The sequence below is a fragment of the Mytilus californianus genome, unplaced genomic scaffold (genome assembly GCF_021869535.1).
Source record: "Mytilus californianus isolate M0D057914Y unplaced genomic scaffold, xbMytCali1.0.p SCAF_13, whole genome shotgun sequence".
In the NCBI taxonomy this organism is placed as follows: Eukaryota; Metazoa; Mollusca; class Bivalvia; order Mytilida; family Mytilidae; genus Mytilus; species Mytilus californianus.
In genome coordinates this window covers 28,008,050-28,032,026 of record NW_026262615.1, presented here as the reverse complement: position 1 = coordinate 28,032,026, position 23,977 = coordinate 28,008,050, and the positions used below count along the sequence as shown (strand labels likewise).

Sequence of the window (23,977 nt, the reverse complement as noted above, 5' to 3'; positions counted from 1 at the left end):
ATATGATTAACCCATTGATTGACAATTTCATTGTTTGTTAACAATTCTTTTTATAAATTGTTCGACTTACTTAATGTGTATCATGTGTATATGATTACACATTTAACATGACACTGTTCTTTTTTAAGCGTATTGTGTATTATTTAAAATCAAATCATATTCTTTTTTTAGATATCCATTGTAGTTACATTACGCGACCTTGTATGACAATTAAAAGATCATAAGTGTAGGACGAATACATCGCTAAATGGTAAGTTTTAACACTTTAAATTTTCACAAGTCTTTCAATGTTGTGTTTATTTTCTTTTTGACATGTAACGCATATAAATTATTTTCACAAAATAACAATTAAAAAAAAAACGTCCATCGTGCTAATATTAGATTCAAGTTTTTAATTTTCGACTACAGTTGGGCTACGATAAAATGAAAGTTGATTTTGATGGAAAAATCCTTATTCATTTTGTTTGATCAACGTTCTTGATATATAGAACTTTAGTTGAACCTTGTAGTCTTCATAATCCTCAACATTTCTACAAATAAAGGAGGTGTACCTTAAATGATATTTAACCCATATCAAGATAAGCTACACAAGGGGGTAAATATATTATTCCAGCAACAGCTATTGGACTTTTTGTCTCAAAGTTTTTAGCTTTTAACCGGTTTTTTATATATTGGCATTGTGTTTTCCGAAAAGAAACGAAAGTACCGTTCAAGCTTTCAAAATAAAAATAAGGAAATGTAGTATAATTGCCAATGAGACAACTATCCACCCAATCTCAAATGAAGTGGATTGAAAGTTGTCTTTCGTATGTCGTTTAGGTAGATCAGGGGTCTTAATTAAAATCGAAAGAATTTTTCGATAATTTGCTAAAATGGAGTTTTTATAAAAGAAAATTTCAAAATTTTAATAAAAAGTATTGGTCACCTAGATTTTTTCTACTGGTGGTGGAAAATTGTCAGAATATATTTGAAAAGCCCAATAACGTTTGTTTAAAGAAAGCTAAACGATAGTATTTTAAGATAAAATATGAGACGATAGCTCTTATAAAATGTTTTCTAAAATAAAAAGAAGATTTGGGTCCATGGGACTTGAAATGAAAATAATCCAAATTTAGTTTGCCTTAAACGGTGGATACAACGTGAATAATGAAAACGCCTGTCAAATAATATACTTTGGTCGTGTTTTTTGTTTTTGTTTTTTTATTTTTTTACTGAATCTGTTTTAATTAAACTTGATTGTTCCAAATGTATTTCTATAAAACGTTTAAACGGTCATATAAAGGGTCTCGGATGTCAGAAGAATACACAAAGGGAACTAGGTTACCACTTACTAGTAATTAGTATAAGTGCAATTAATCTATTGACATGTTTACATTTAAAGTCAACTAGGTTGTGCACATTAACTCATTTAATACTTTTATTGTTATTTTAGTATTTATTCTTAGATTCTGTTCTTTGAACTAATAAGGCAATGTTTTAATGAAGTGGTAGTTCTGTGATCTGGAATTCTCAGTCAGTATTTAAAAATAGAAACCAAAATTTCCCAATAACACGCCTTTGTCATCCATCTACATATGTGGATAAAAAAAAAACGTCCATCGTGCTAATATTAGATTAGATGGATATATTTATAATATTATTTCAGGGTTTTACGTGTGCTATTTTTAATATAAAACCATTAAGTATTGCATGTATATGTATTATATGTCCTATGTAGACGTGTTATCAATCGATATAATTTTTATGTTCGCTAAAAATTGAAAGGATTATAAGTATGACTATTTCTATTAATAAAAAATGACATAATACATCAACACAATTATGAATTATCTCAATGATGAACTATAACTCATTGTACACATCAAAACTCTACACGGTGTTACATGGATAAGATCGGCTTGAGTTCTACTTCCGTACCATATTTCTTGTTTTGTGTCATGCGTATTTCTGTAAAACAGGATCCAATATACTTCAGTATAAACCCATCCTTGAACTAATTAGTTCAAACAAATTTGTCAAAGTAAAGAGGACATCAAAAACATTTCTTGCAATTACTCTCCTTATAAGTTAAGAGGTTTATTTGATGAAAATAAAGTTGGTACTTAGTTAAAGTATCGCGTGTTCTCAATTTATTCAAACCAATGTTTCTTAGAATATCCCAATTTGTGTGCCCTTATACTCGATAATTCTAAAAGTAGTTTATTTGTGCAACGTCGTTTACCTTTGATGCCATTCGTATAACCTTTAACATTGAACACTTCCATGTAAAAATATCATATTATTGACTACTACGTTGCGACGTATGGCCATATAATTTCTTCATTGGTTTGTTTTACTTTTTTTTTTGTAATTGCAGCTGCATAATGGCTAGGAACACACGTATTGATTGGCCGTTTACTTTATCGGCAAAAAGATTGTTCATGCCTATACCTTTCTCTACCATATTGCCATTAAAACATTTGAATACTTTATTTTGTGGTACACAGGTTGTAGATTGGTGTACAAAATACAAGACGATTCTTTTGTTGCTTGTTCAAATATCCACCGCTGGAAGTCCACTTTAGACAAAATCAGAGTTCTCTCATTGTTTCACTAAAATTTACAATCCTTAAAATTCCATAGTCGATATGTCCTACAAATCAAATGTTTGCTTCTCGGAACAAATAAAACTGTCAAATTGTTTTTCAATCGCGCCTTTACCTTGCAATTGTTTGTTTGAAACGTTATTTGTGTTGTTATTACTCTCATGTAAAGGTATCTTCTATGCTCTTCAACCCTTAAACCTGCTCTGGTAGTATCGGTTTTCAAGGTTCAAGTGTGCAAGGTTATATTGTAATACAGCTGGGCACTGAGTAACATGTGGGACAGCATGTTAATCCCAAACCCCTAGGTCCACAAATCAACACTTCGGAGTAATCTGCTGGCAGGTATATTGTGTTTGGAATATTTTGAAAACTAAATATTTCTGTAATATATATTTTCAATGTGGGGTAATAGATATCACTTGTTTAACTTTATTATAACTTCATCTATTTTATTTCATTTATATATTTCGGAATATAATGAGTAAAAGTGAAACAAAAATATATTTTGGATGAATAAAAAGGAAAAAGAAAGAAATTAGACTGATTAAATTCAAAGACAATGATTAAGCGAGTAATACATACCAGCACTATATTCGTGACATGGTGTTATTGAGCCAACAATTAATACCAACACTAAATGTGTGACATAGTGTTATTTAGCAAATGGTTGATATAATAATAAATGTGTTACATGGTGTTATTTAGCAAACACATTAATACCAACACTAAATGTGTGACATGGTGACATTAAGCGAACAATTAATACCAACACTAAATGTGTGACATGGTGTTATTGAGCCAACAATTAATACCAACACTAAATGTGTGACATAGTGTTATGTAGCAAATGGTTGATATAATAATAAATGTGTTACATGGTGTTATTTAGCAAACACAATAATACCAACACTAAATGTGTGACATGGTGTTATTTAGCAAGCAATTAATATCAATACTAAATGTGTGACATGGTGTTATTGAGCCAACAATTAATACCAACACTAAATGTGTGACATAGTGTTATTTAGCAAATGGTTGATATAAAAATAAATGTGTTACATGGTGTTATTTAGCAAACACATTAATACCAACACTAAATGTGTGACATTGTGTTATTAAGCAAGCAATTAATACCAATACTAAATGTGTGACTTGGTGTTATTTAGCAAGCAATTAATACCAATACTAAATGTGTGACTTGGTGTTATTTAGCAAGCAATTAATACCAATACTAAATGTGTGACTTGGTGTCATTTAGCAAGCAATTAATACCAATACTAAATGTGTGACTTGGTGTTATTTAGCAAGCAATTAATACCAATACTAAATGTGTGACTTGGTGATATTTAGCAAACAATTAATACCAATACTAAATGTGTGACTTGGTGTTATTTAGCAAGCAATTAATACCAACACTAAAAATGTGACTTGGTGTGTTTCAGCCAATAATTGTTACCAACACTAATTGTATGACGTAAATGATTTTTACAGTCAAGCCTGCTTCATGTAGTGAAAATGACAATAAGGGTCGGTTGAGACCTAAACCTTCAGACAGCAGAGATGATTTGATCTTTCTTTTCAGTTATGATCTATTAATATTTTAACAGCGCCTGCAAATGTAGTATCAATCTAATAGAAATACGATATTCCAGAGCTGGCGTTTCCTATTTTGATTTACTTTATGGAGAGTTGCTGATTAAAGTTTAAGTCAACCCTTCAAATGTTTAACGTGGTCTAGTTGACTGATATGGAATATCTATTTCACAGAACGCTGTGGATATTTTTCTATTTGTCATAGCTCTTTGTCTCGACTGTGACACTATGTTATATGAATAACACGATGGGTACCACTAGTGAAGCTGGTTCTGTTAACCCATCTGCATCAAAGAGATCATTCCTGGATTTTAATAGGGTTCTGTTTTTGACTGATTTATTTTCATTGTTTATCTTTTCTTTGACTTCCAATTTTTTATGTCCTTCATAATTTTTAATGCGTTTTTGAGAATAGAAACCCTATTATTTGAACCACATATGACGCCAGTCAGCAAAAACTTTGTGCTGGCAGTCAGGATCTGTGAATATTCTTTGAAAAAGTATAACAAGTATTGTTCACCCTTTTTTCTGACGTATTAAATTCCAGTAATATGCTTGTTCAATACCTGCCATAGTGTCATAACAATGACAATACTTTTTGGTAATAATGATTTTGTTCAACATCAAAAGATTTTAATGCTGAAGGTGGCAATCCATGTTATAGCATTAACGGTACCAATTTTACTACACCAGATGCGCATTACGAAAACTAATGTTTTTTCAGTTATGCCCAAGGCCAAAACATTTAAAAATCCGTAACCTAATACAAAAGGTTGCAGAGCTGAAAGAAAACCAAAATACTTAAAGTATAGTCAAATCCGAACAAAGAATCGGACCTTTGCATGAGAGAGATAAATTATTTATTCTTTGCGTCTACATGATGAGTGTCTCCTGATATGGATGTGTCACTTGCAATGCGAATAAATCCAGCTTGTCGATCGTCTTCGATTGAAAAAATTATATGTTCTTTTATAAAATATGCTTTTAATAATGGACGTCACATGAGTAGAAACATGTCTTATAATTGCCTTTAGTTTTTTTCTACAGTTTGAGGTTGTGGTTAGCTGGATGTTTATAAGGTTTTGACAAATTGAAATGTTGTTAAAAGTGGTAAGCACAGTTATTACTGTTTTATACTGTTCGACTTACTAAATGCGTGCATGATCTCACACGTTACATGACACTATGCTTATTAAAGCGTATTGTGTATTGTTTTGAAAAAGATTAAATTTTTTTTTTGATAAAAAGTTATTTCAGTCACGTTACTTGGTATTACACATGTTACATTTGAAAGGTCTTAAGTGTACGAGGAATACAAAGCTATATGATAGGTTTCTTAAATACTTTAATTATAATTTAACATGCCTTACAACGTTGATTTAACTTTCTGAGTCAAGGTAAAAAAAATAACAAAAAAGATTCATCGTGCTGGTATTATGTTTTAGTTTCAGCTCCGCGACATCTATTGTGCTTCGATAAAATGAAAGTTGTATTGGATTGGAATATCTTCAGTAGATTTTAAACATACATAGACAATTTGATTTCCAAAAACTAACTTTTTCCATTCGTTTGATGTGTTGGAGCTTTTGATTTTGCCGTTTTGAATTTTCCTTGGAGTTCGGTATTTTTATCATTTTACTTTTTTCTTGTTCCATACATATGCAGATCATATCTCTTGTAACGCGTATTATACATATTATAGTGATGGGTTTATCCTCTTTACCTATTTGAAGAGTCTTTATCTTTTAAATAGTTTTGATTATGTTTTTGGCAGTTTCTGTTGTAGACTGTGCATAATTCATTCGATTATTGTCTAGATTGTGACAAATAAGAGCTGGACAAAATCTTTTGAATACAAATGAAAACCCTAAGTAACTTAAATTATGTTGGGTTAAATGATGTAATTTTCTTTCGATATTCTTGTAATACAAAGTCTATTTTTAAATATTTTTAATGAGAAACTCTGGCTATAGAGTTTTTAGTTAATTTCAAAAACCTTCTTACAGGCCTCGGTGGCCAAGTGGTCTAAGTAGTTACTACTGTAATCACTAGACAGTCAACACTGAGGTTATGGGTTCGAACCCCGCTCGTGCGGATGCACTCGACTCCAATCTTAATTGACTAGGATTGTCAGTTTTCCTATCGAAGGTCGGTGGTTTTCTCCGGGCACTCCGGCTTCCTCCACCAATAAAAACTGGCCGCCATGAAATAACCCAAAAGCGGTGTTTAAAAGTGGCGTTAAAACACAAAAAAATCAAAAAATCAAATTCAAAAATTTTCTTTGATGCTTCAAGTCTTCATAAACTACATTATCGCTTAGAGAAACAAAAAAAGTGTATCCTTAAATGGGGTATTTATTTTTGTGAGTAGCAAGTATTTGACTTTCCTGCAAGAATTATTTAGCTTATTACAACTGGCAGTTTGTTTTTTGAATAGGAAGACGAGTAAAGTTCTGACCTTAAAATCACAATGTCATTTGCCAAGCTTTCCAGATAATTATTCATTTTTATCAAAAAGGATTTCTTATTGTGGTTTGCCTTAAACAGCGGATATAACGTGACTTATTGGTCGTGTATTTTGTTATCAGTTTTACTTCATTCGGTGTACATTTAACTTGATTATTGTAAATGAATTTCGATATAATGTATTGTAAAACCTTTTTATAGTATTATTGATTTTTCTATATATGTATATTTCTTGATAAATACACAATATTTAAAAGCATACTGCGTATTATAACATTTGATTTCATCTAAGGTTATAAGTTAATCATTTCTGTCGCGGTTTATCTAATTTCAATTGAAACTGTCATTATAACCGTTTGAAGTGTATGACGAATACACAAATGGTAGGTTTCCACTTAATTATCATTACGTGAAATAAATATTGTTGACCTTTTTTTTCTTTTAGAACATGTTAAATAGATGAGGGTCAACAAATTAGTTCTAAAATAACTTTATTTTGATTTAACTACATCTACGTTTCGGTTCTATGAGCTAGCTAGGTTATTTAATGATAAAATTAAAGTTGTTTGATGCGAAATGTTTAGTCAGTGTTTATACAAAGACATCCACATTTTCAAATAACTCGTCGTTATCGTCTTCAAATGTGCATATATATTAATAGTAGTAATTGACAAGTTGGCGTGTGTTATTTGTGTTACTACATACTCCATTTGAATTATATTGGACTAAAGGGGGTTGAACTAGCTTTAGGTGTTTTAATTCATTATCTTCAATTACAGTCTCTATAAATACAAAGTTGACTAGTATATCATAGTTATCGTTTTATAGGAATTGTATAAAGCTGTTAAAACCGGCCTAAAAGAATTGACACAAGCAAATACATCATGTGTAAGTATGTTTTCAGAGAAACTAGTTTTTTAATCTTAATTGAAAAACCAGCCAGATATTGATGTAATTATGTAATAGATTTGACTAAAGAAGTTATGTTTTACTATGCTTAGTATTGGTTTGACTACTAATTCACAAATATCTGAAAAAGCCGTCATAAATTGCTATTTACGTTTTTTGGCTATTTTACAAATTTTTTTCTAGAAATCATTTCCTAATTTCAAGATTTTAGTGATTAGAATATAATAGTTTAATACTTATTGTGAGGTAACATGGCTCCGTGTGATTTGTTGGAAACTATCTTATGAGTTTATAAGCAACACTATATTACCAATGATCAAATCTTATAAATCGAGCATGTAATGTAATGTAAACATCAAGTCTCAAAATTGGGTGTATAATGTGAAGTAAGAAAATAATAAAAAATACTTGTGTTTATGGTTTCCGTTCCTACAGAACTTATTTATGTATGCATTAAAATGCATCAAAATGTCTACCCTAAGAATCAATTGGCACTTTTGCTAGTAATGATGACTAAATTGCAGTGGTCCCCAAAGTAAAACAGTATGAGAAAAAATACATACCTGTTTTTCTAAACGACGAAATCCTAAATAGATATATATTTTGTCTGGCCAGAAAGGATATCTTTAACTCAGATTTTACATCTTTCTTTTTACATACTTTTTTCTTTGTCGTGTTTTAAAAAAAATTATATGGGTAATTTAGTATTTCAGAAATCTACTGTCCTCTTTATCATTACAGATTATATACCATGTAATCAATCATGCTAACTTTATCTTAATATATAATCATATTACATTCGTGTAACGTTAATTTGATTATAATATAGTTTTGATGTTATTTAGTATTCTCTAATTCATCATGTTCATAGTCAGTTTATACTTCCACGACCAATTGATTATGTTTTTTTTTAATTTGATCGTTTGATCTCAATTTATCATTGCTATTTTGACGTCACAAAAAAGGGCGATCATGACGTCACATCATTGCACAGATTATTGGAAAAGAAAGATTCCACCACTCAATCTCGAGTAATCCGATTTTTACTTCCCTCTCAATAATTGAAATTTTACAACATTTAAACACTCGGAAATCTTCACGTTTAAGATGTATACATGTATGTCTTCAGTGGAGAAATATAGCATCACACTCGATACCGATGCAGTAATAAAATATAATTGATAATAAACATGTATTAAAATTATCTAATAGAAACATAGCAAATTTCAATCAGATCCGTTTTTGTTGTGAAGAAAACCACATTTCGAGCAATGCCGGTAATAAACAGAAATTATTGTCCTTATCATTAATTGAAATAAGAAATAATTCATGGAAGCCATAGATTTGTTGGACATTTACACATGGCCTGGTCCGTGATATTCGAATTTTATGCTGAGCTTTAGCGAGGGATAAAATTAACGAATATCACGGCCCAGGCCATGTGTAAATGTCCAAAAAATCTATGGCTTTCATGTATTATTTCGATTCTAATAGGACAAATACGGTAATTTGACAACTGAAGCGACCGTAAGATTGCTGTGTGTATGGCTGTTCTATTCTACCCCCTGTAAGATAAAAGCTACAAATTTCATATAAATCTAATTCTTATATGAATTATTTCTCAAATAAGCAGTACAAAAAATATGTTCAATTATCATAATTCTTAACCCAAACATTTATTTTTCGTTGGCTACTATTTACTGTCAAATCCAGAGTTGACATGTCGTAACTAAGGAGTAAGCCGCCATGTTGACTTGCTGAAATCTACAAATGTGCGAATAATGCAATGGAAAAGAAAATGAAACAACACCTAGCTCAGAACTCCATTTAAATGCAATATTATCCGAACTTAGTGCGTATACGTAACGGAAAACATTCAGCTTTAGAGTTTTCATTCGTATGACGTCATGTTATGACAAGACGTTAATGCGCCAAGATCACTCATGAAATTTGGCGGAACTTTATTTTATTTTGATTTTATACATTTTTTAAGATCTTGTGCATTAACTATTTTTGTTATGCAATATAATAGGAAAAACGGTTCTTTTTCCATTTCAATTTGGACACAACGAAATCGACATAGTGTTTGCACATAGGTTACGATACATGTGGATTTACGTGGGAGGTAAATAGCAACAGTCACCAATATGCACATCTCTGAGTCTGCGCTAAGTATAGATATATCGGGAATTTTATCACGGTGTTGTTTACAAAGCGAAAGAAGCACGTCATATTAGAATGAATGTTTTTTCTTTTGATTCTTCTAATCTTGTTTTAATCAAAATTGAATAACACAACACAACTAATCCAAAGTCAATACTATTCTACAATGTCCTCATAATACGCAGAGATTTGCATTAAAAAAATGGTAACATTGTAATTTGGATTCAATACATAAGTGTGTACATTTGTGTAACTGAGACAGACAAAAAAGAGGAAAGACATTTCTATAATGTTTGTAACAAAACTCTATGTCATAAATTTATCTTTTCTCCATAAAGGATGATGCACTCTTTGCAAATTGGACACAGCTTATACTAAATGGTGAATCAGTTAACTACAGGAATGAAAACGATTTTGTAAGTACCATAAAGATTGAGGTGAGGGGACAGAAAAATTATAAATAAGATCAACATGCTCATACTTATAAATTAACTGTTTACAAATCTTTAAATTTTGCGAAATACTAAGGATGTTCTACCCAAGAAATGGATTACTTTGGCTGTATTGGCAGAACCTTTCGGAATTTCGGGTCCTCAATGCCATTGTATTCCGTATTTTATTAAATCTTTTTAACTTGTTTTATTCGAGCGTCACTGTGAGTCTTTTGTAGACAAACCACGCGTCTGTTGTTCACACTTTTAAACCTGAAATCTAGCTCAGTTTATTTTCTAAATGTATCTGCCAACAGGTAGTTAGATGATATTTTAAAATACACTATAATTTTAATCAATATAATGTACGTATTCTAAGTATACTTATAAATGGTTTCTGCTTGCATAATTAAATTATTTCATTGATATATTTTCTAAATTGTACACAGTAAATTGTTTTCGTGCACTTAATGAACACAACATATTTATCTTCTGGGAATTACATAAATAATACCATATTTGTGCATTTTTTTTTAACTTTAATCACATAATATTCTTTTTTTTTTATTCTAGCCTACTCTAACTTCAACTGTCTCTGAGATGAAATATGCCAATCTTGTCCTAATTGTCTTGTCATTGTTAGTCCTCCACATCTTTATAGGTAATCCAAGAAGTGTTTACAAATTATCTCCCCTTTATATACATGTATTATGTTCTTAACGTTTTGTCTAAAACAAATGTTGGGACACATTTTCGTCATGACGTATGTTTATAATAAAAATGTTGCAGTAAATGCATTTGAATTTTCAAACGCAGAGCAATAGTTTCTTTTGGGTTTTTTTTTGTACCCCTTGGCACAGCTTGACTTGAAAAGATTAATAGAAGCACCTCTTTGAAATGTCTGGTTTTAAATGCTCCTGAGGTTTCTAATTGATTTGGATTTTTACTGACGAGTTGCTTTACTCGATCTCAACACGAGTGGCACGTTGATAAGATATTGATAAATGGCATATTGTAAAGGTAATAATACATAATTGATGTTGTAGTAAAAAACCAAAGTGTCTAGCGGGGGAGCGGAGTTAAAACATGGACCGTTCCTCGATTATGTTTTGATAGTTTTGGTAAGATGCATGATCTTTTCATATAATGTATTGTTATATTGGCTTAACATTTCAATGACAAGACATACTTATCTTAAGTCTATTTCAACTGCAAATAAATATATTGACTTAGATTGTAATTGAATAATACACACAATAGTGTCTAACATGTTGAACGCATTATAAATACCATCTCTGAAATATTTATCACTTAAAACAGCATAAAAAGAAGTTTCATGTATTCCAAATTCAACTTTTAGGGGAACAATACACCCCTCTTTAAAAAACATTTTTAGCCAACATTGTATATTCTCATTTCCCAGGGACAAGGACCCCTTCACTGTGCTGCAAACGAGGGGCATTTGCCTGCGGTCCAGTTTTTGATAAATCATGAAGCAAAAGTGGAGGCCGCTGACAGAAGGGTATAGTTTATTTTGTAAATGTATATTTATTCTTGTTGTACTGTATTTTGATTATTTAGATATTATTAAATCGTTGAAAAAATATGCTGGAATTATAATTTAGAATTACATAATTTGACCTGTATTTGCAAAAATGTTTCAAATTACTAATTTTAGTTCAGATACTAAGTGATATGTTTGTATTCTACCTAAATCATGCTAAATCATTAGAAGAGTTTTTTTTCTTTTTTAATGTTCTCTATTCATTTATATAGGTCTCCTATTAAAATTATATTCCAAACCGTTCAGGCTTTGTTGATTTTAGAGTGAATATCGTTTGGAGAGAGCTTTTGTCCATTATTCACCTATTGAAGGCCTGTTTATGAATGCCCATAATTTCATAATTTCTACCTATCTTTTATTCTTTTCATGGAAAAAGGCCAAAAAAAAAAATAAAAGGTTAAGTGACATCCAAAGTGTTACTCGTAAGAATATTTATGATTCAAATATAGTTATTATTTTGCATATAATAGCTAATCGGTAAATGTCTCTTTTCTAACCAACAGTACGTTGGTTAGAAAAGTGACATTTACCGATTAGCTATTATATGCAAAATAATAACTATATTTGAATCATAAATATTCTTACGAGTAACACTTTGGATGTCACTTAACCTTTTATTTTTTTTTGGCCTTTTTCCATGAAAAGAATAAAAGATAGGTAGAAATTACAACTATAAAACATGAAAAAGAAATATGGTCAGCAGTACCAAGGTAGGTATTATGTCCGGTTGAGATCGTGTTTTTTCCAATGAAAGGTGTTGCTTTTCCGACGGTGGCAGCGACGTCTTTGACGGCAGCTGCGGCGTCGTTCGCGGCGTCAACAATGCTAAGTCTTCTGCTTAAGTTCGTTTGATGGAAACTACGTGTAATAGATCAATGATATTTTCTATAAAGTTGCCTTACTATCAGTATATATCAGTGTTACGACAACTTCGAGGCCCTGCCCTCTAGGTCATGGTCCAGCGACTTTCGTTCAATAAGCAATTATCAATTTTAGGTTTTCTGCTTAGGTAAGTTTGATAGGAACTACTTGTGATAGTTCAATGATTTTTTCTATAAAGCTGCATTACTATTAGTATAACTAGTGTAAATTGTATTTAATTATTGTATTTCAGGAGCAAACTCCACTGATTCTTGCGTCAATAACGGGTCATCTAAAGGTTGTTAAATATTTATTATGCCACGGAGGAAACATTAATCGACAAGATAAGTTCGTAAGTATTTATTTCATGTACGCGCACATGTACAATTATATAGCTAACAGTAGCCATTTTATTATGATTTTAATTGCAGTTGCTTTTGAAAAGTAAAAGTATTGTAGCAAACAAAATATTTTAGTGTGTTAGATCTTGCTAACTATTGAAATTTTAAACTTGTAAACCTTATGCATAGAACCAAACTATATTAGTTATTTCCATTATAAACACAAACGATAAAACGAAAGCATTTTCCGTTAATTAAAAAAGTAACACAGATGAAATGTAAATAATAATAGAAAAAGAAAGAGAAAGATAACTTTAAAGGTTCTCAACTTACGTATTCATTCTAAATGAAAACTATTAACAAGGCCGTATGCTGACCTTCAGTTGAATCAATCTACGTCATTTGGTCTCTAGTGATTTAAAGAAGTTTATGACTGCTGTCTCATATTAAAACATCAGCAGAAAAAATGATATATTTGGGGAAACATATAACACAGAATGCACTGTAAGTAGAGCTTGAGAAATGACACTCTGATCGATCCCTATACCCACTTGAAATCACTAAGACGATTAAGAACATGTTTTTTATTCAAACCCTTTCAATACTTCTATGAAAAATGGTATAAAGTGAGAATTAACTTGTTTAAAAGGAAATACGGACGGGGGTTTCAACCCTAAAATATAAAAGAGTAAATTTTCTTATATATAGAAAAACCAGAAAACATTTTAATTCAAATAGTAAAAATGAAGGTGAACAATGGCAAAGATTTTCGAATTTGGAATGTTTACCTCAATAAAATAAAAGGTTTCAATTCATGTGTTTGTATCTGACCACAAAATCTTTTTCTGAATCCAAAAACTAAATAAAAGATGCACGTTATGTAATGTAGAATCAGTTAAAGTTTGATTGAAATCCATGAAATGAAAAAGGTAAGGTCTATTTTTTGGTATGGAAAACCCAAGAAATCAATCTGATAAAAACGTCAAACAGGAGGTGTACATTGACATCACTAACCCAGTAGTCACCACATTTGCAATGACTTGAGTTATCATTGATATGGTCATATATATAGATTAACAGTTAAAAAAATCTTTGAATTTTTCAAAAACGAAGGAATAGATTTCTTAGCTGTTTTTAGCAAATCCTTTCAGAATTTTGGGTCCTCAAATCTCTTCAACTTCGTACATTAATTAGCCTTTTCCTCTTTTTTGATTCGAGCGTAAGTGATTTGTGTTTATTATCAAGGCATGACGAACCAGTGAGAGTATTATTGAAATCAATTCACTGGTTTCGTATAAATTGCGGATATATAATGCTCATACGCTTGAATATATTATATTTTTATGGGAGCCAAAAAATCATTCTGATAAAAAAAAATATAACAGGAAATGTACTATGTCAATTCATGAAGAATCCGTCAAAATTTGATTAAAATCTAAATAAAGAGTCCACGTTTTCGTATTGAAAACCTTAGAAATTATTCTGATCAAAATTTCATATAGAAGGTGTACAATGACATTATATTATGACAAAACAGTGAGAGTTTTAATTGAAATCTATTCACGAATTTTAGATTAGTTGCGGATGGGGATTGTTTATACCGTATAATATGAAAGGGAAATGCTATTTTTAATGGAACCACAGAAATTCTTATGGAAAAGGGAGAAAGATGCTCAATGGTATTATGTCACGAAGAATACGTCAAATATGATATGATTCATGCACTCGTTTATGAGGGATTGCGGATTGCGATAATCCTCGCTATAAAAAGAAATGGCAATTCAGGTTTTGGTTGAGGAAACACCAGAAATCTTTCTGAACAAAAGGTCTGAAATGATGTGCACCCTGGCATTATGTCATGAGGAATCTGCTAAAGCTTAAATGGTTTAGACAAAATTGGTCTTGATGGATGTATAGACCCCCCCCCCCCCTTCTCCCGAATTACTTCGTTAAACGGGGGTATTGTTTTTTAGTTTATGGATTAACTATAGATATGGACGTCACATTCATGACAAAGTTAAGGTTTATTCAAGGAAAACTTACGAGTATGGAACAAAATTTAGAGAAACCAGTTTGTTCCTACTTATATGACTTTATAGAGTTTGAGCCTATATGTATGTGCTTGTAATCCATTGTTGATAACAGAATTGTGACCTCAAAATATGTTTTAAATGTGAACATGGGAAGCTATCTAATCATTGATATCAATAGATTCCTCAATGATTCCTGAAATTACGTGATTCTGCATTCCCAGAAATGATATGAGAGTTGAAACATCATCTAATGATGAAAGCAAACAAAGTATTGTTAAGAAAAGGTTAAAAAATAAAATAGCTGTTGAATCAGAGATTCTTAGTTCTTTCTTAAAAGCAAGAAAAATTTTATGTCATTTTTAAATGTCTTTGGTAAAAGAGCATGCTATAATATTTAATTAATTATAGGTCTTGATTTAAAATATGAAGATGCAAAAAGTCCAAAAACACCATGATTTTGTCATTTTAAATCTGAATTATTTACAGGGATGCACAGGACTTTTGAGGGCTTCACTTGGTGGTCATTTGTCAATTGTGCAGTATTTTATTAGTCAAGGGGCAGACATTAATATAAAAAACTACAAATTCGTAAGTAAAAATACCTGACCAGTAGAAAAAAAAGATTTGAATTCATAGTTGCATTTTTACAGAATATCCGTAAGGCAGAACATAGAAAGCATAGGAGAAAAAAAGATAACAATTTATAATGTTATGGTACCAAAAGTTTGGTTTTTCAACAAATTACATTAATTCTGTTCTAGCTGTTTTATGCACTGAAAACTTTGGATACATTAAGTATTTGTAGAAAATTCCTGTACTTTATACCTCATTGGCTTTATATTAAATTATATTCTCAAGATCTAGCTAAGATACTATCAAAGTGACTTACAATCTTTGTGTAATAGTCTACCCAATTAGTATACCAGTTATCCATGAAAATGTGTAGTATTGACCAAAAAATTTATTTACTAACATTGGCTTTATGAAAGATTTCGTATGGCTGATCTTCTAACTACAACTTCATTTTAATTCTTATGGAACGTTTGTCTCATTGTAATCATACTGCATCTCCTCATTTTCATAGTGAGTTACCTACTGTCATCTTGTTGAATATTAAGATGTGTTTAGGGGAGTATAGAATAATTTTGTGAAAATAATGTCACTCCGAGATACATTTTACACTTCTTTTACTTATATAAAGGTTTATTTTGATTTAATTTTTCCGACAGTAGTTAACCTACAATTTTATCGGTTGAGGTAAATATGCATTCAAGGGTATAACAACATCGGTCTGAGGGTAGGTCAACTTTAACTTTATTTATAAGTCTACGATACGTCGTGATAATCTTCTTTTCCCACACTGAAATTAAATTTTCTTTAAATAAGTGTTTTTGTTTAGTCCGTTTCAAAATATTTGTTTTAAAGTTGTTTTTTAACTTTCGTATATGAAAAAAGTTTTATGTTTTCAATTTTCCGTTCTTCATAAATTCATACGTATTTTTTGGGTTTTCGTTTTTATTTTTTAAAATAGCCTCTCAAAAGTCACATTTTGAGTCCGAATTTAACAAATTTTATAAGAGTATATCCGTCCATTAGTAAAATGTGTCCCCTGAATTTGTTTCCTGGAATGGAAGGCCATATTCATATACTGACTAGAAAATATAGCCTGGCAATAATTTATATTTGACAATTGTTCAGACCCTTTATTTCATGGCAAACCATGGAACATGGACTAGTTTACATGGTAAGCAAAGTCTGGGGCCTTGTCCCCTACCAGAAGCAAAAGACTAGGAACAGTTTTCTGTTTTAAAAATCAGTTTTCCCAGTAATAAAACTCTATGTTATCAATTTGTTTTGTAAAATAATTCCCTTGACGATATAGTTTCTTTCAAAATCCTCTTTATATTTTTTTCGAACTTGATTGGTTGAATTTTGCATGCCAAACATTTGGTGGCAAATAACCTCATTCATATTTGGGACAATTTTTAAATTTCAATTTAAATTCTTGTGAAAATGTTGAAATTGTAAAGATAATCTCAGGTTTCTTATTTATAAAAGTTAGTGTTATTGATTCTGCTAGGTAAAGAAGTCCCATCAAAAATTCATTTTTAGACAACCCTTCGTATTGATTTAGATGAAAAATTAACTTACCAAAAACATTAAAACATTAGAATAGTGAAACATTCCATTGTTTACATTTAAATGTTTTTTTTAAGCACAAGTACTTTTTCTAGTAAACATTGGCATATGGACTTTCTTTGAACAATAAATTTGTTGAATTTTTACAAGGACTTATTATCTCCTACAATACAATGTTGACATGTACCCCACATATCCTTTTTAATCTAGATTGTAGAATTTGTATGATTTATTCAGCAATACAAGCTGTTGTTGATAAAGAAAAAAATAATTTGAATATTCTAACGTGCCAGTAGTGAAATGTTTAATTAACAACGGAGTAGCTATTGAGGAAAGGGATTTTGATGTGAGTATAAATTTAACTTGAACTTAGTAGAATGTTAGCTCGTATTGTATTATGATGTGCAGATTCATACAAGTCAAAGAACTTAGATTACAAATGGTTAATAATACAAAGATTAACAATTGTCATCTTATTTCAAATAAAAATATTTGAAATATGATGTGGTGTCTTTTTTAAATGAAATGTGCAGTTTGCTGCGAGTTGAAACTTCGGCCTTAAAAAACCTAAACCTGTTTGTCCTGCAGTCTTAATTGCTAATCTTTGTACTAGCCACACTGAGAACATAATCAATTGTTTGATTGTTAAGTTTCTTCTTGTCCTGCGTAAACGTTGGCAGAAGACAACAATGCATCTAATTTCTAAGATGCAGTGTATGGTAGATTGTATATAACATGTTCACATCTGATATTTGTCTTTCTGTCTGTTCCTGTGTTCAATTTGACAACCTTTTCCTTTTCTTTTTGCTTGTTCCCTCTCCACAGCTTATGGTCAGTTCAAATCAAAAAGTCTTTTTACATTCAAATCTTATGAACTTTAAAAGTAGTTATATTGCAATAGCATTGTGTGACTGTCATTCATTCTTTCATCAGTTCGTCAAATATTTTGTCACACTTTTCTCAGGTACTACCTAACAAAAAGACTTCACCTTTTGACGGTCGCTTGACAGTGAAAATTATTTCATAATTGTCAGTAACTTGACAATTATGAGTTATAAAGTATGGTCGCTTTTGGAATCTGTCAGACACTTACTTCCTGGTTTCCTTTATTTTGAGTTAATGATGGGTATGTTAAGCAATACAACTATTATATTCTTGCTTAGTTGTATTGCAACTTCAATCAGTTTAAAAAAATTACGAACCCATCCGGTTGCATCAAATGTTACATACCATTTTTTTGTTTACATTTACGTATTTCTGTCTTGGATTGTTTGAATGCTTCCATTGACTAAATACTTGTTACATAACAGTTTTTGTTAGATTTCGTTATCCGGTTTTAGATAGGATTTTCTCTTTTATTTATGTGTTTATCATCTTAATTACTTTGTATTTGTCTTTGTATGTTTTTAAGCTTTACTGTTAGTCCATTTTTGGTTATATAGTTTTTGCGTGGCTTGGTATTATACATCCCACCATTGCGTTATTGTGCTATAGTCTTATTTGTTTCCTTGTCTTTAATTAATTTGTGCTTAGGTACTTTGTCTATAGAGTGTCTATTTGCCTTTTTTTCTTTGTTGAAATAATTATTTGTTTTTATAATGATAAAGTTTTTTTGACATTTGTACCTATTATATCTGTTTGTTTGCTCACATTGTTGTCAATATAATGGAATTCTATGCAACTGTCATACCAGTGAGAGGTTTAACTAGCTATAAAACCATTGCCATTTGATAAAGGACTATCCGTTTTAAATTTTCATTGGAATTCGGTAGTTTTGTTATTTTACTTCTTATTTTTGACAGATATTATCTACAGTCTATTTATCCATAAGACCACCTTCCCCTAACATTAATGACTTTTAAAAACACTTTACTGTTATCAATGTGCACTTAAAAATGCCTGTATTATTAACTCTACATTCAAATTCAAATACTCATTAAAAATGTGAATATTTGGATATAACACCATTAAAATTGTGGACTTTCAGAAAAAATGCTTAACAGAAAACGCTGCTTCTATCCATATTTTCAGCAGAAATGCACGTGGATACCCTCACATCTATCCATGTAATCCCAGAAAATGACACACATGGTACATTTAGTAAAAAATATACCTATTTGGTCTACTGTCAACAACAGAAAATTCTCGTTGTCAACTCTAAACAATGTTATTTTAACATCTTTGTGCATAAGAGAGAAAGCCGGTAACAATGCACTGATCTTGTTGATATATACAACACATTTTGACAGTAGCATTCTACAAAAGAAATATTTTGACGTAAGAACCAACCAAATACTGAATTTTCTATGAAAATATTTTTGGGTGTGCACTTGCTGACAGTGGAACCAACGGCACCTAAATTGTTTTGAGGTAAATATCTTACTGAAATACAAAAAAGGAAGATAACAAATACAAATATTTTCATACCTACAACTTCAACTGAAAATAAGATATAGAAGATGAACAAACTTCAAAACTAAGCAACTGAAAGCTGCTACTGAACAAAAAAAGGTTATCACACTATATTTTCTTCCTGAATAACACAATTATTGAATTACGTAAAAGTTAACACCATGTTTTTACTTATGCTCTTATGTAAAATCTTTGTATTTTGTTTTATATTGAGAATTTTGCATTCATGGCAGAACGTATTTAGTTTCGTTTCTTTGGATGCCATACACCCTGGTCGACTAAAATCTGGGCATATATAGAGTTGACACCTGCCTATTGTTGAAAAAAATATGTTGCACTCTGGATATCTTTTGGTTGCGTTCGTCGTTTTGTTGATTTGTCCTTAACGTTTACCCTATATCTCTTTTCATTCATATGTAAATATTCAATTTTAATTTTCAGGGAAGAACAGCATTATACAGGGCATCGACTATGGAACACAAATCTATAATGGAATATTTAGTTGACGAAAAGGGAGCTGATATCAATGCAAGTGCACAGATGAAAAATGTATGTTGAAGGATTTTCTCTAATTCTTATCCGATTCGTTGTTTCATTATACAGATTTTGTTCATATTGAATGCGTTGTATCAAAGTCTATTGGTCTTATATCTTACATTTTTTGTAATTTCATTGATCAAAATTCAATAATGACATCAAATTTTCTTCTTTTTCCGCTGATGTTTCTATTGTAGTGTGATGTCTTGAAAGATTGGATTCATGTCCAGTGACGTTTCAAAGAAATAACGTGGTCTTTCTGCAAACAAATTTAATAAGAGACACAATTTGAATATCACCTTAAAATCCTTTAGATAAAAAGATTCCAGTACTTTTTGTCTTGTAGTAAGATATCTCACCAGTCACGACAGCAATATTTTAAACATTTAGAATGTTTGGTAAGCTAAGGTGTCATGTAAAGGATAGATGTTTTCTTCAGTAACGATACATGATACACAAACATCAATTGACGGTAGGAATTTTTCAGAAATATTAGTCCATAATGCTTTATGAATTAGAGTTACAATTGATCGTGCGTTATATCAAACGACAGATTAATCAAACACTTTATCATGATACTGCACACCTAAAGACACCGAAAGACATCTAGATGTCAACATACGATCTTCAACACTTTACAACTGTCTATACAATATGTCAAGCGCTTAATCGCCCTGTCTAAAAATGTTGTTAATAGATTGAACAGACTCAGCTACTATCTAAGATCTATCACCAATATCCTATTCCACAAATAATAAGATTGCGTTTAGCATTTAATTTAACGATAAGATTTGATATATTAATTGGTTTTAATTGACCATTAAAAGAGATTAAAGTTTGCTTTGGGGTCAATTTTGAATTACTATTGTCGAAGTAAGTCTTAACACTGCACCACAGAGATGGTAATTTCAAGAGTATAATTGTGAATTTATTCTTATATGTTTGTATCAATTGTACGTATTATTAGTCCACTACTTACGACAATCTGTTAGTCCTCCGTCTGTCAAAGATAGTTATTGCATATAGTCAAATCATAAGAAGTTACACGTAAACTTCAAAGTGCTTTGCAGTAAATAGATTTTTGCTGAAATTGTAACCCATGAAAATACGCACTTGCGTGAAAATATAAGTTTTCGTAAACATATTTAGGAATTGCCTATATAAAGTTGATTAAATATTTAGTATAAAGCCATAACATGCGAATTAACAAATGAACTTGTAGTTTCGTTCCAGTTGAGCAATACAATTCGAGGGTAATAGCAGCACTCAACAGAAACCAGTCACTGAGCTATATTCAACGCTTCATTTACTTAATTATGTTTTACATACTTGTTCAAATTCCACATTAGTTGTTGTTCTTTTATCACTTAAAAGTTAAATTTCCCCTTGGTAGGACTATAAAAAGAGAAGTTGGTATACGTTGATGAGGATGAGAAAACAACCAAAACTAAAACAAAACAATAAACATAGTCTTGCGCTCTAAATATGTAAACTTTTCATTTTAATAATACGTTGAGATTGTTGAATTAAGCAGAAACAATCACATACATCCCATCAACAAAACGTTTTCCAAATTACACAAAAACAGCAATTAGACAACCACTGAAAAATAAAAAATGTTAAACATCTAACATAATGCATTTAAAGCCAATCTTTGGACACAACAATGTTTTTAATGACCGAAAACTCATGTTTCGCATTAGAACGAAAGAGATTTTTGACAGACAACTATTTATAGTTGAGCACCTACATATTTACGTTTTTATCACATTGGTTATTGGGGTTTCGCCTTGCACAACATGGATTTTGCGAACATGACATATGAGACAGAAATGTTTCATAGGAAATACATTTTGTTTTCTCTGTTACTTATAGATATAATTGAATGAAATCAAATAGTAATTTTGTTACTCCAGGGTCAAACACCATGCCAAGTAGCGGAGGGAAGCCCTAAAATTCCAGACAAAAAGAAGTTATCTCTAATAATTCAGATTTTCAAGGTAAAGAAAATTTATACACATTATTTTCAATTTTTTGTTCAACTGACATAAGTAGGTGAATATTAATTACTGCAATCTGCCATTCTGTATGTCGGTCATTGTAAGTTTAGTAGACCACCGTTCTGAAAGAAGGAGGTATACTAGATTACGTCCGTCCGTGTGCTTGTCCGACGCATAACACTTTGGTCACTTTTATTTAAAGAACTACTAATTTTTAATTGTTTGATATAATTTTTTTAATACCCTTTGTATATACTTACGTCAATGAGACATCAATAAAAAAAAACCTCACACCATAAGGTTTTGAGCAATGTAAACTGCATAAAAGCAATACCTGTTGTAAAGCTATAAAGATCTTGCATCAATACAAAATAACAATGGTCGAGTTCTTCCTTCATTGTTTGCATCCAAATGTATTTAAAGAAAGGAGATTTGATATTTTCATGCCATGGTTATTTACAAAACGATTCTCATTATATACTCAAATTTGCAGTAATTGCAATTCTTGCCTTTTCGCAGAAACTGCTTCAACAGAGTTATGAGGAGGAAAGATTAAAATATCACTCCGTAAATTTTATGGACACCATCACGAATTGGTTGATCTATACGATGTGTCTGTGTCTAAACTAACTAATGACATTTTTACCACGTCTTAGACATTGTTAGATTGTGTTTTAACATCTATGTCGTCTGTCTGCTAAGTACCGAACATGACCTATTCCCGAATATGACTGTTATACCGAGTGTGAATTTGCATTGTTATACGACGTGTCTCGGTATTTTGTACATCCAACATTCATGTATTTATTTTTGATGTTTCTGTTATGGTTTCGGTTGAATAATGTGTTATATCTTATCGTTTGTTGTCCAAATAATTATAAAATTGCCTTTCAATACCATCATTGTCATCTACCCGAATATGACTGTTATAATGATTGTGAATTTGCATTGCTATACGACGTGTCTCTTTATTGTTTACATCTAACATTCATGTATTTATTTTGATGTTTCTGTTATGGTTTCGGTTGGATAATGTGTTATGTCTTATCGTTTGTAGTCCAAATAATTATAATATTGCATTTCAAAACCATCATTGTCGTGAAAACTGTTTGGACGAATATTGTGAAAATAATTGTATAAAGTTCGAGATTGCATGTAATTTACGTAAGCGCGTCATTGTTTCTGATATCCTGTGGTGTCTGTCGTTGATGGACTATGTTTGTTGTTGTTCCACGGTTTGCATGTTGTTTCGACTTTTATATTATTTTTTTGTGCGTTTCTCTGTGATGAATGTTCTTGCGTGTGTTTGTGCTGTATTTTTATCACGTATTATTGTCATTTTAGCGATATATTTTAACATTGTCATAAAGCGGGAGGTTTGGCTAGCCATTAAACCAGGTTCAACCTACCATTTTTTTTTCTTAAAATGTCATGTACAAAGTCAGGAATATGGCAGTTGTTATCAAATAGTTCGTTTCTATGTATGTTGGCGTTTGTTTTTGTTGCACTTCAGTGTTCCTGTTTTTCTTTTGTTTTCCTCTAATAGTTGATGTGTTACCCTCGGTTTTAGTTTGCAACCCGGATTTGTTTTCTCTCAATCGAGTTATGACTTTTGAACACTTGTATACTACTGTTGCCTTTATTTGATGTTCTAACATCATCATTACATATATGTTGGTTAAGTGACCATATTATAAAGCCTAAAGGTGACGCAAATTTGCAATTTTACAGATTTATACACTTTATTATTGTATCCAAACATTGAATAAGAGAAACATTTTTTCCCCCTAAATTTGCCTTTGATCTTTCTGTGTGATACTTTCCCGCAACAAAGGAATGTCTTTATTTCAAATGAAGAAATATTTAGTGAATATTTGCTTTGGAAAAGTTTATTGAATTATGTATCAAACCATTTTCCAGTTTATGCACTTTACTACCAAACAG

General features: G+C 30.9%; 1 protein-coding gene across 1 annotated transcript; it reads left to right on the top strand.

Moving 5' to 3' along the window:
• Positions 1 to 193: 193 nt before the first annotated feature.
• On the top strand, positions 194 to 20,054 carry LOC127723913 (protein fem-1 homolog C-like). The gene is made up of 7 exons (XM_052230630.1): positions 194 to 250; positions 7,472 to 7,531; positions 10,054 to 10,131; positions 11,570 to 11,668; positions 12,825 to 12,923; positions 15,432 to 15,533; positions 19,938 to 20,054. Exons 1-7 carry the CDS (start codon positions 248 to 250, stop codon positions 20,052 to 20,054), a joined length of 558 nt encoding a protein of 185 aa, XP_052086590.1. The 5' UTR covers positions 194 to 247.
• Positions 20,055 to 23,977: the final 3,923 nt, after the last annotated feature.

What these genes read in the sequence shown, in the direction of transcription:
- LOC127723913 (XM_052230630.1), top strand. An exon ending in CACAAGCAAATACATCATGT is followed by an intron (nt 7,532 to 10,053) that starts GTAAGTATGTTT and finishes TTCTCCATAAAG; the next exon opens with GATGATGCACTCTTTGCAAA. An exon ending in TGGAGGCCGCTGACAGAAGG is followed by an intron (nt 11,669 to 12,824) that starts GTATAGTTTATT and finishes ATTGTATTTCAG; the next exon opens with GAGCAAACTCCACTGATTCT.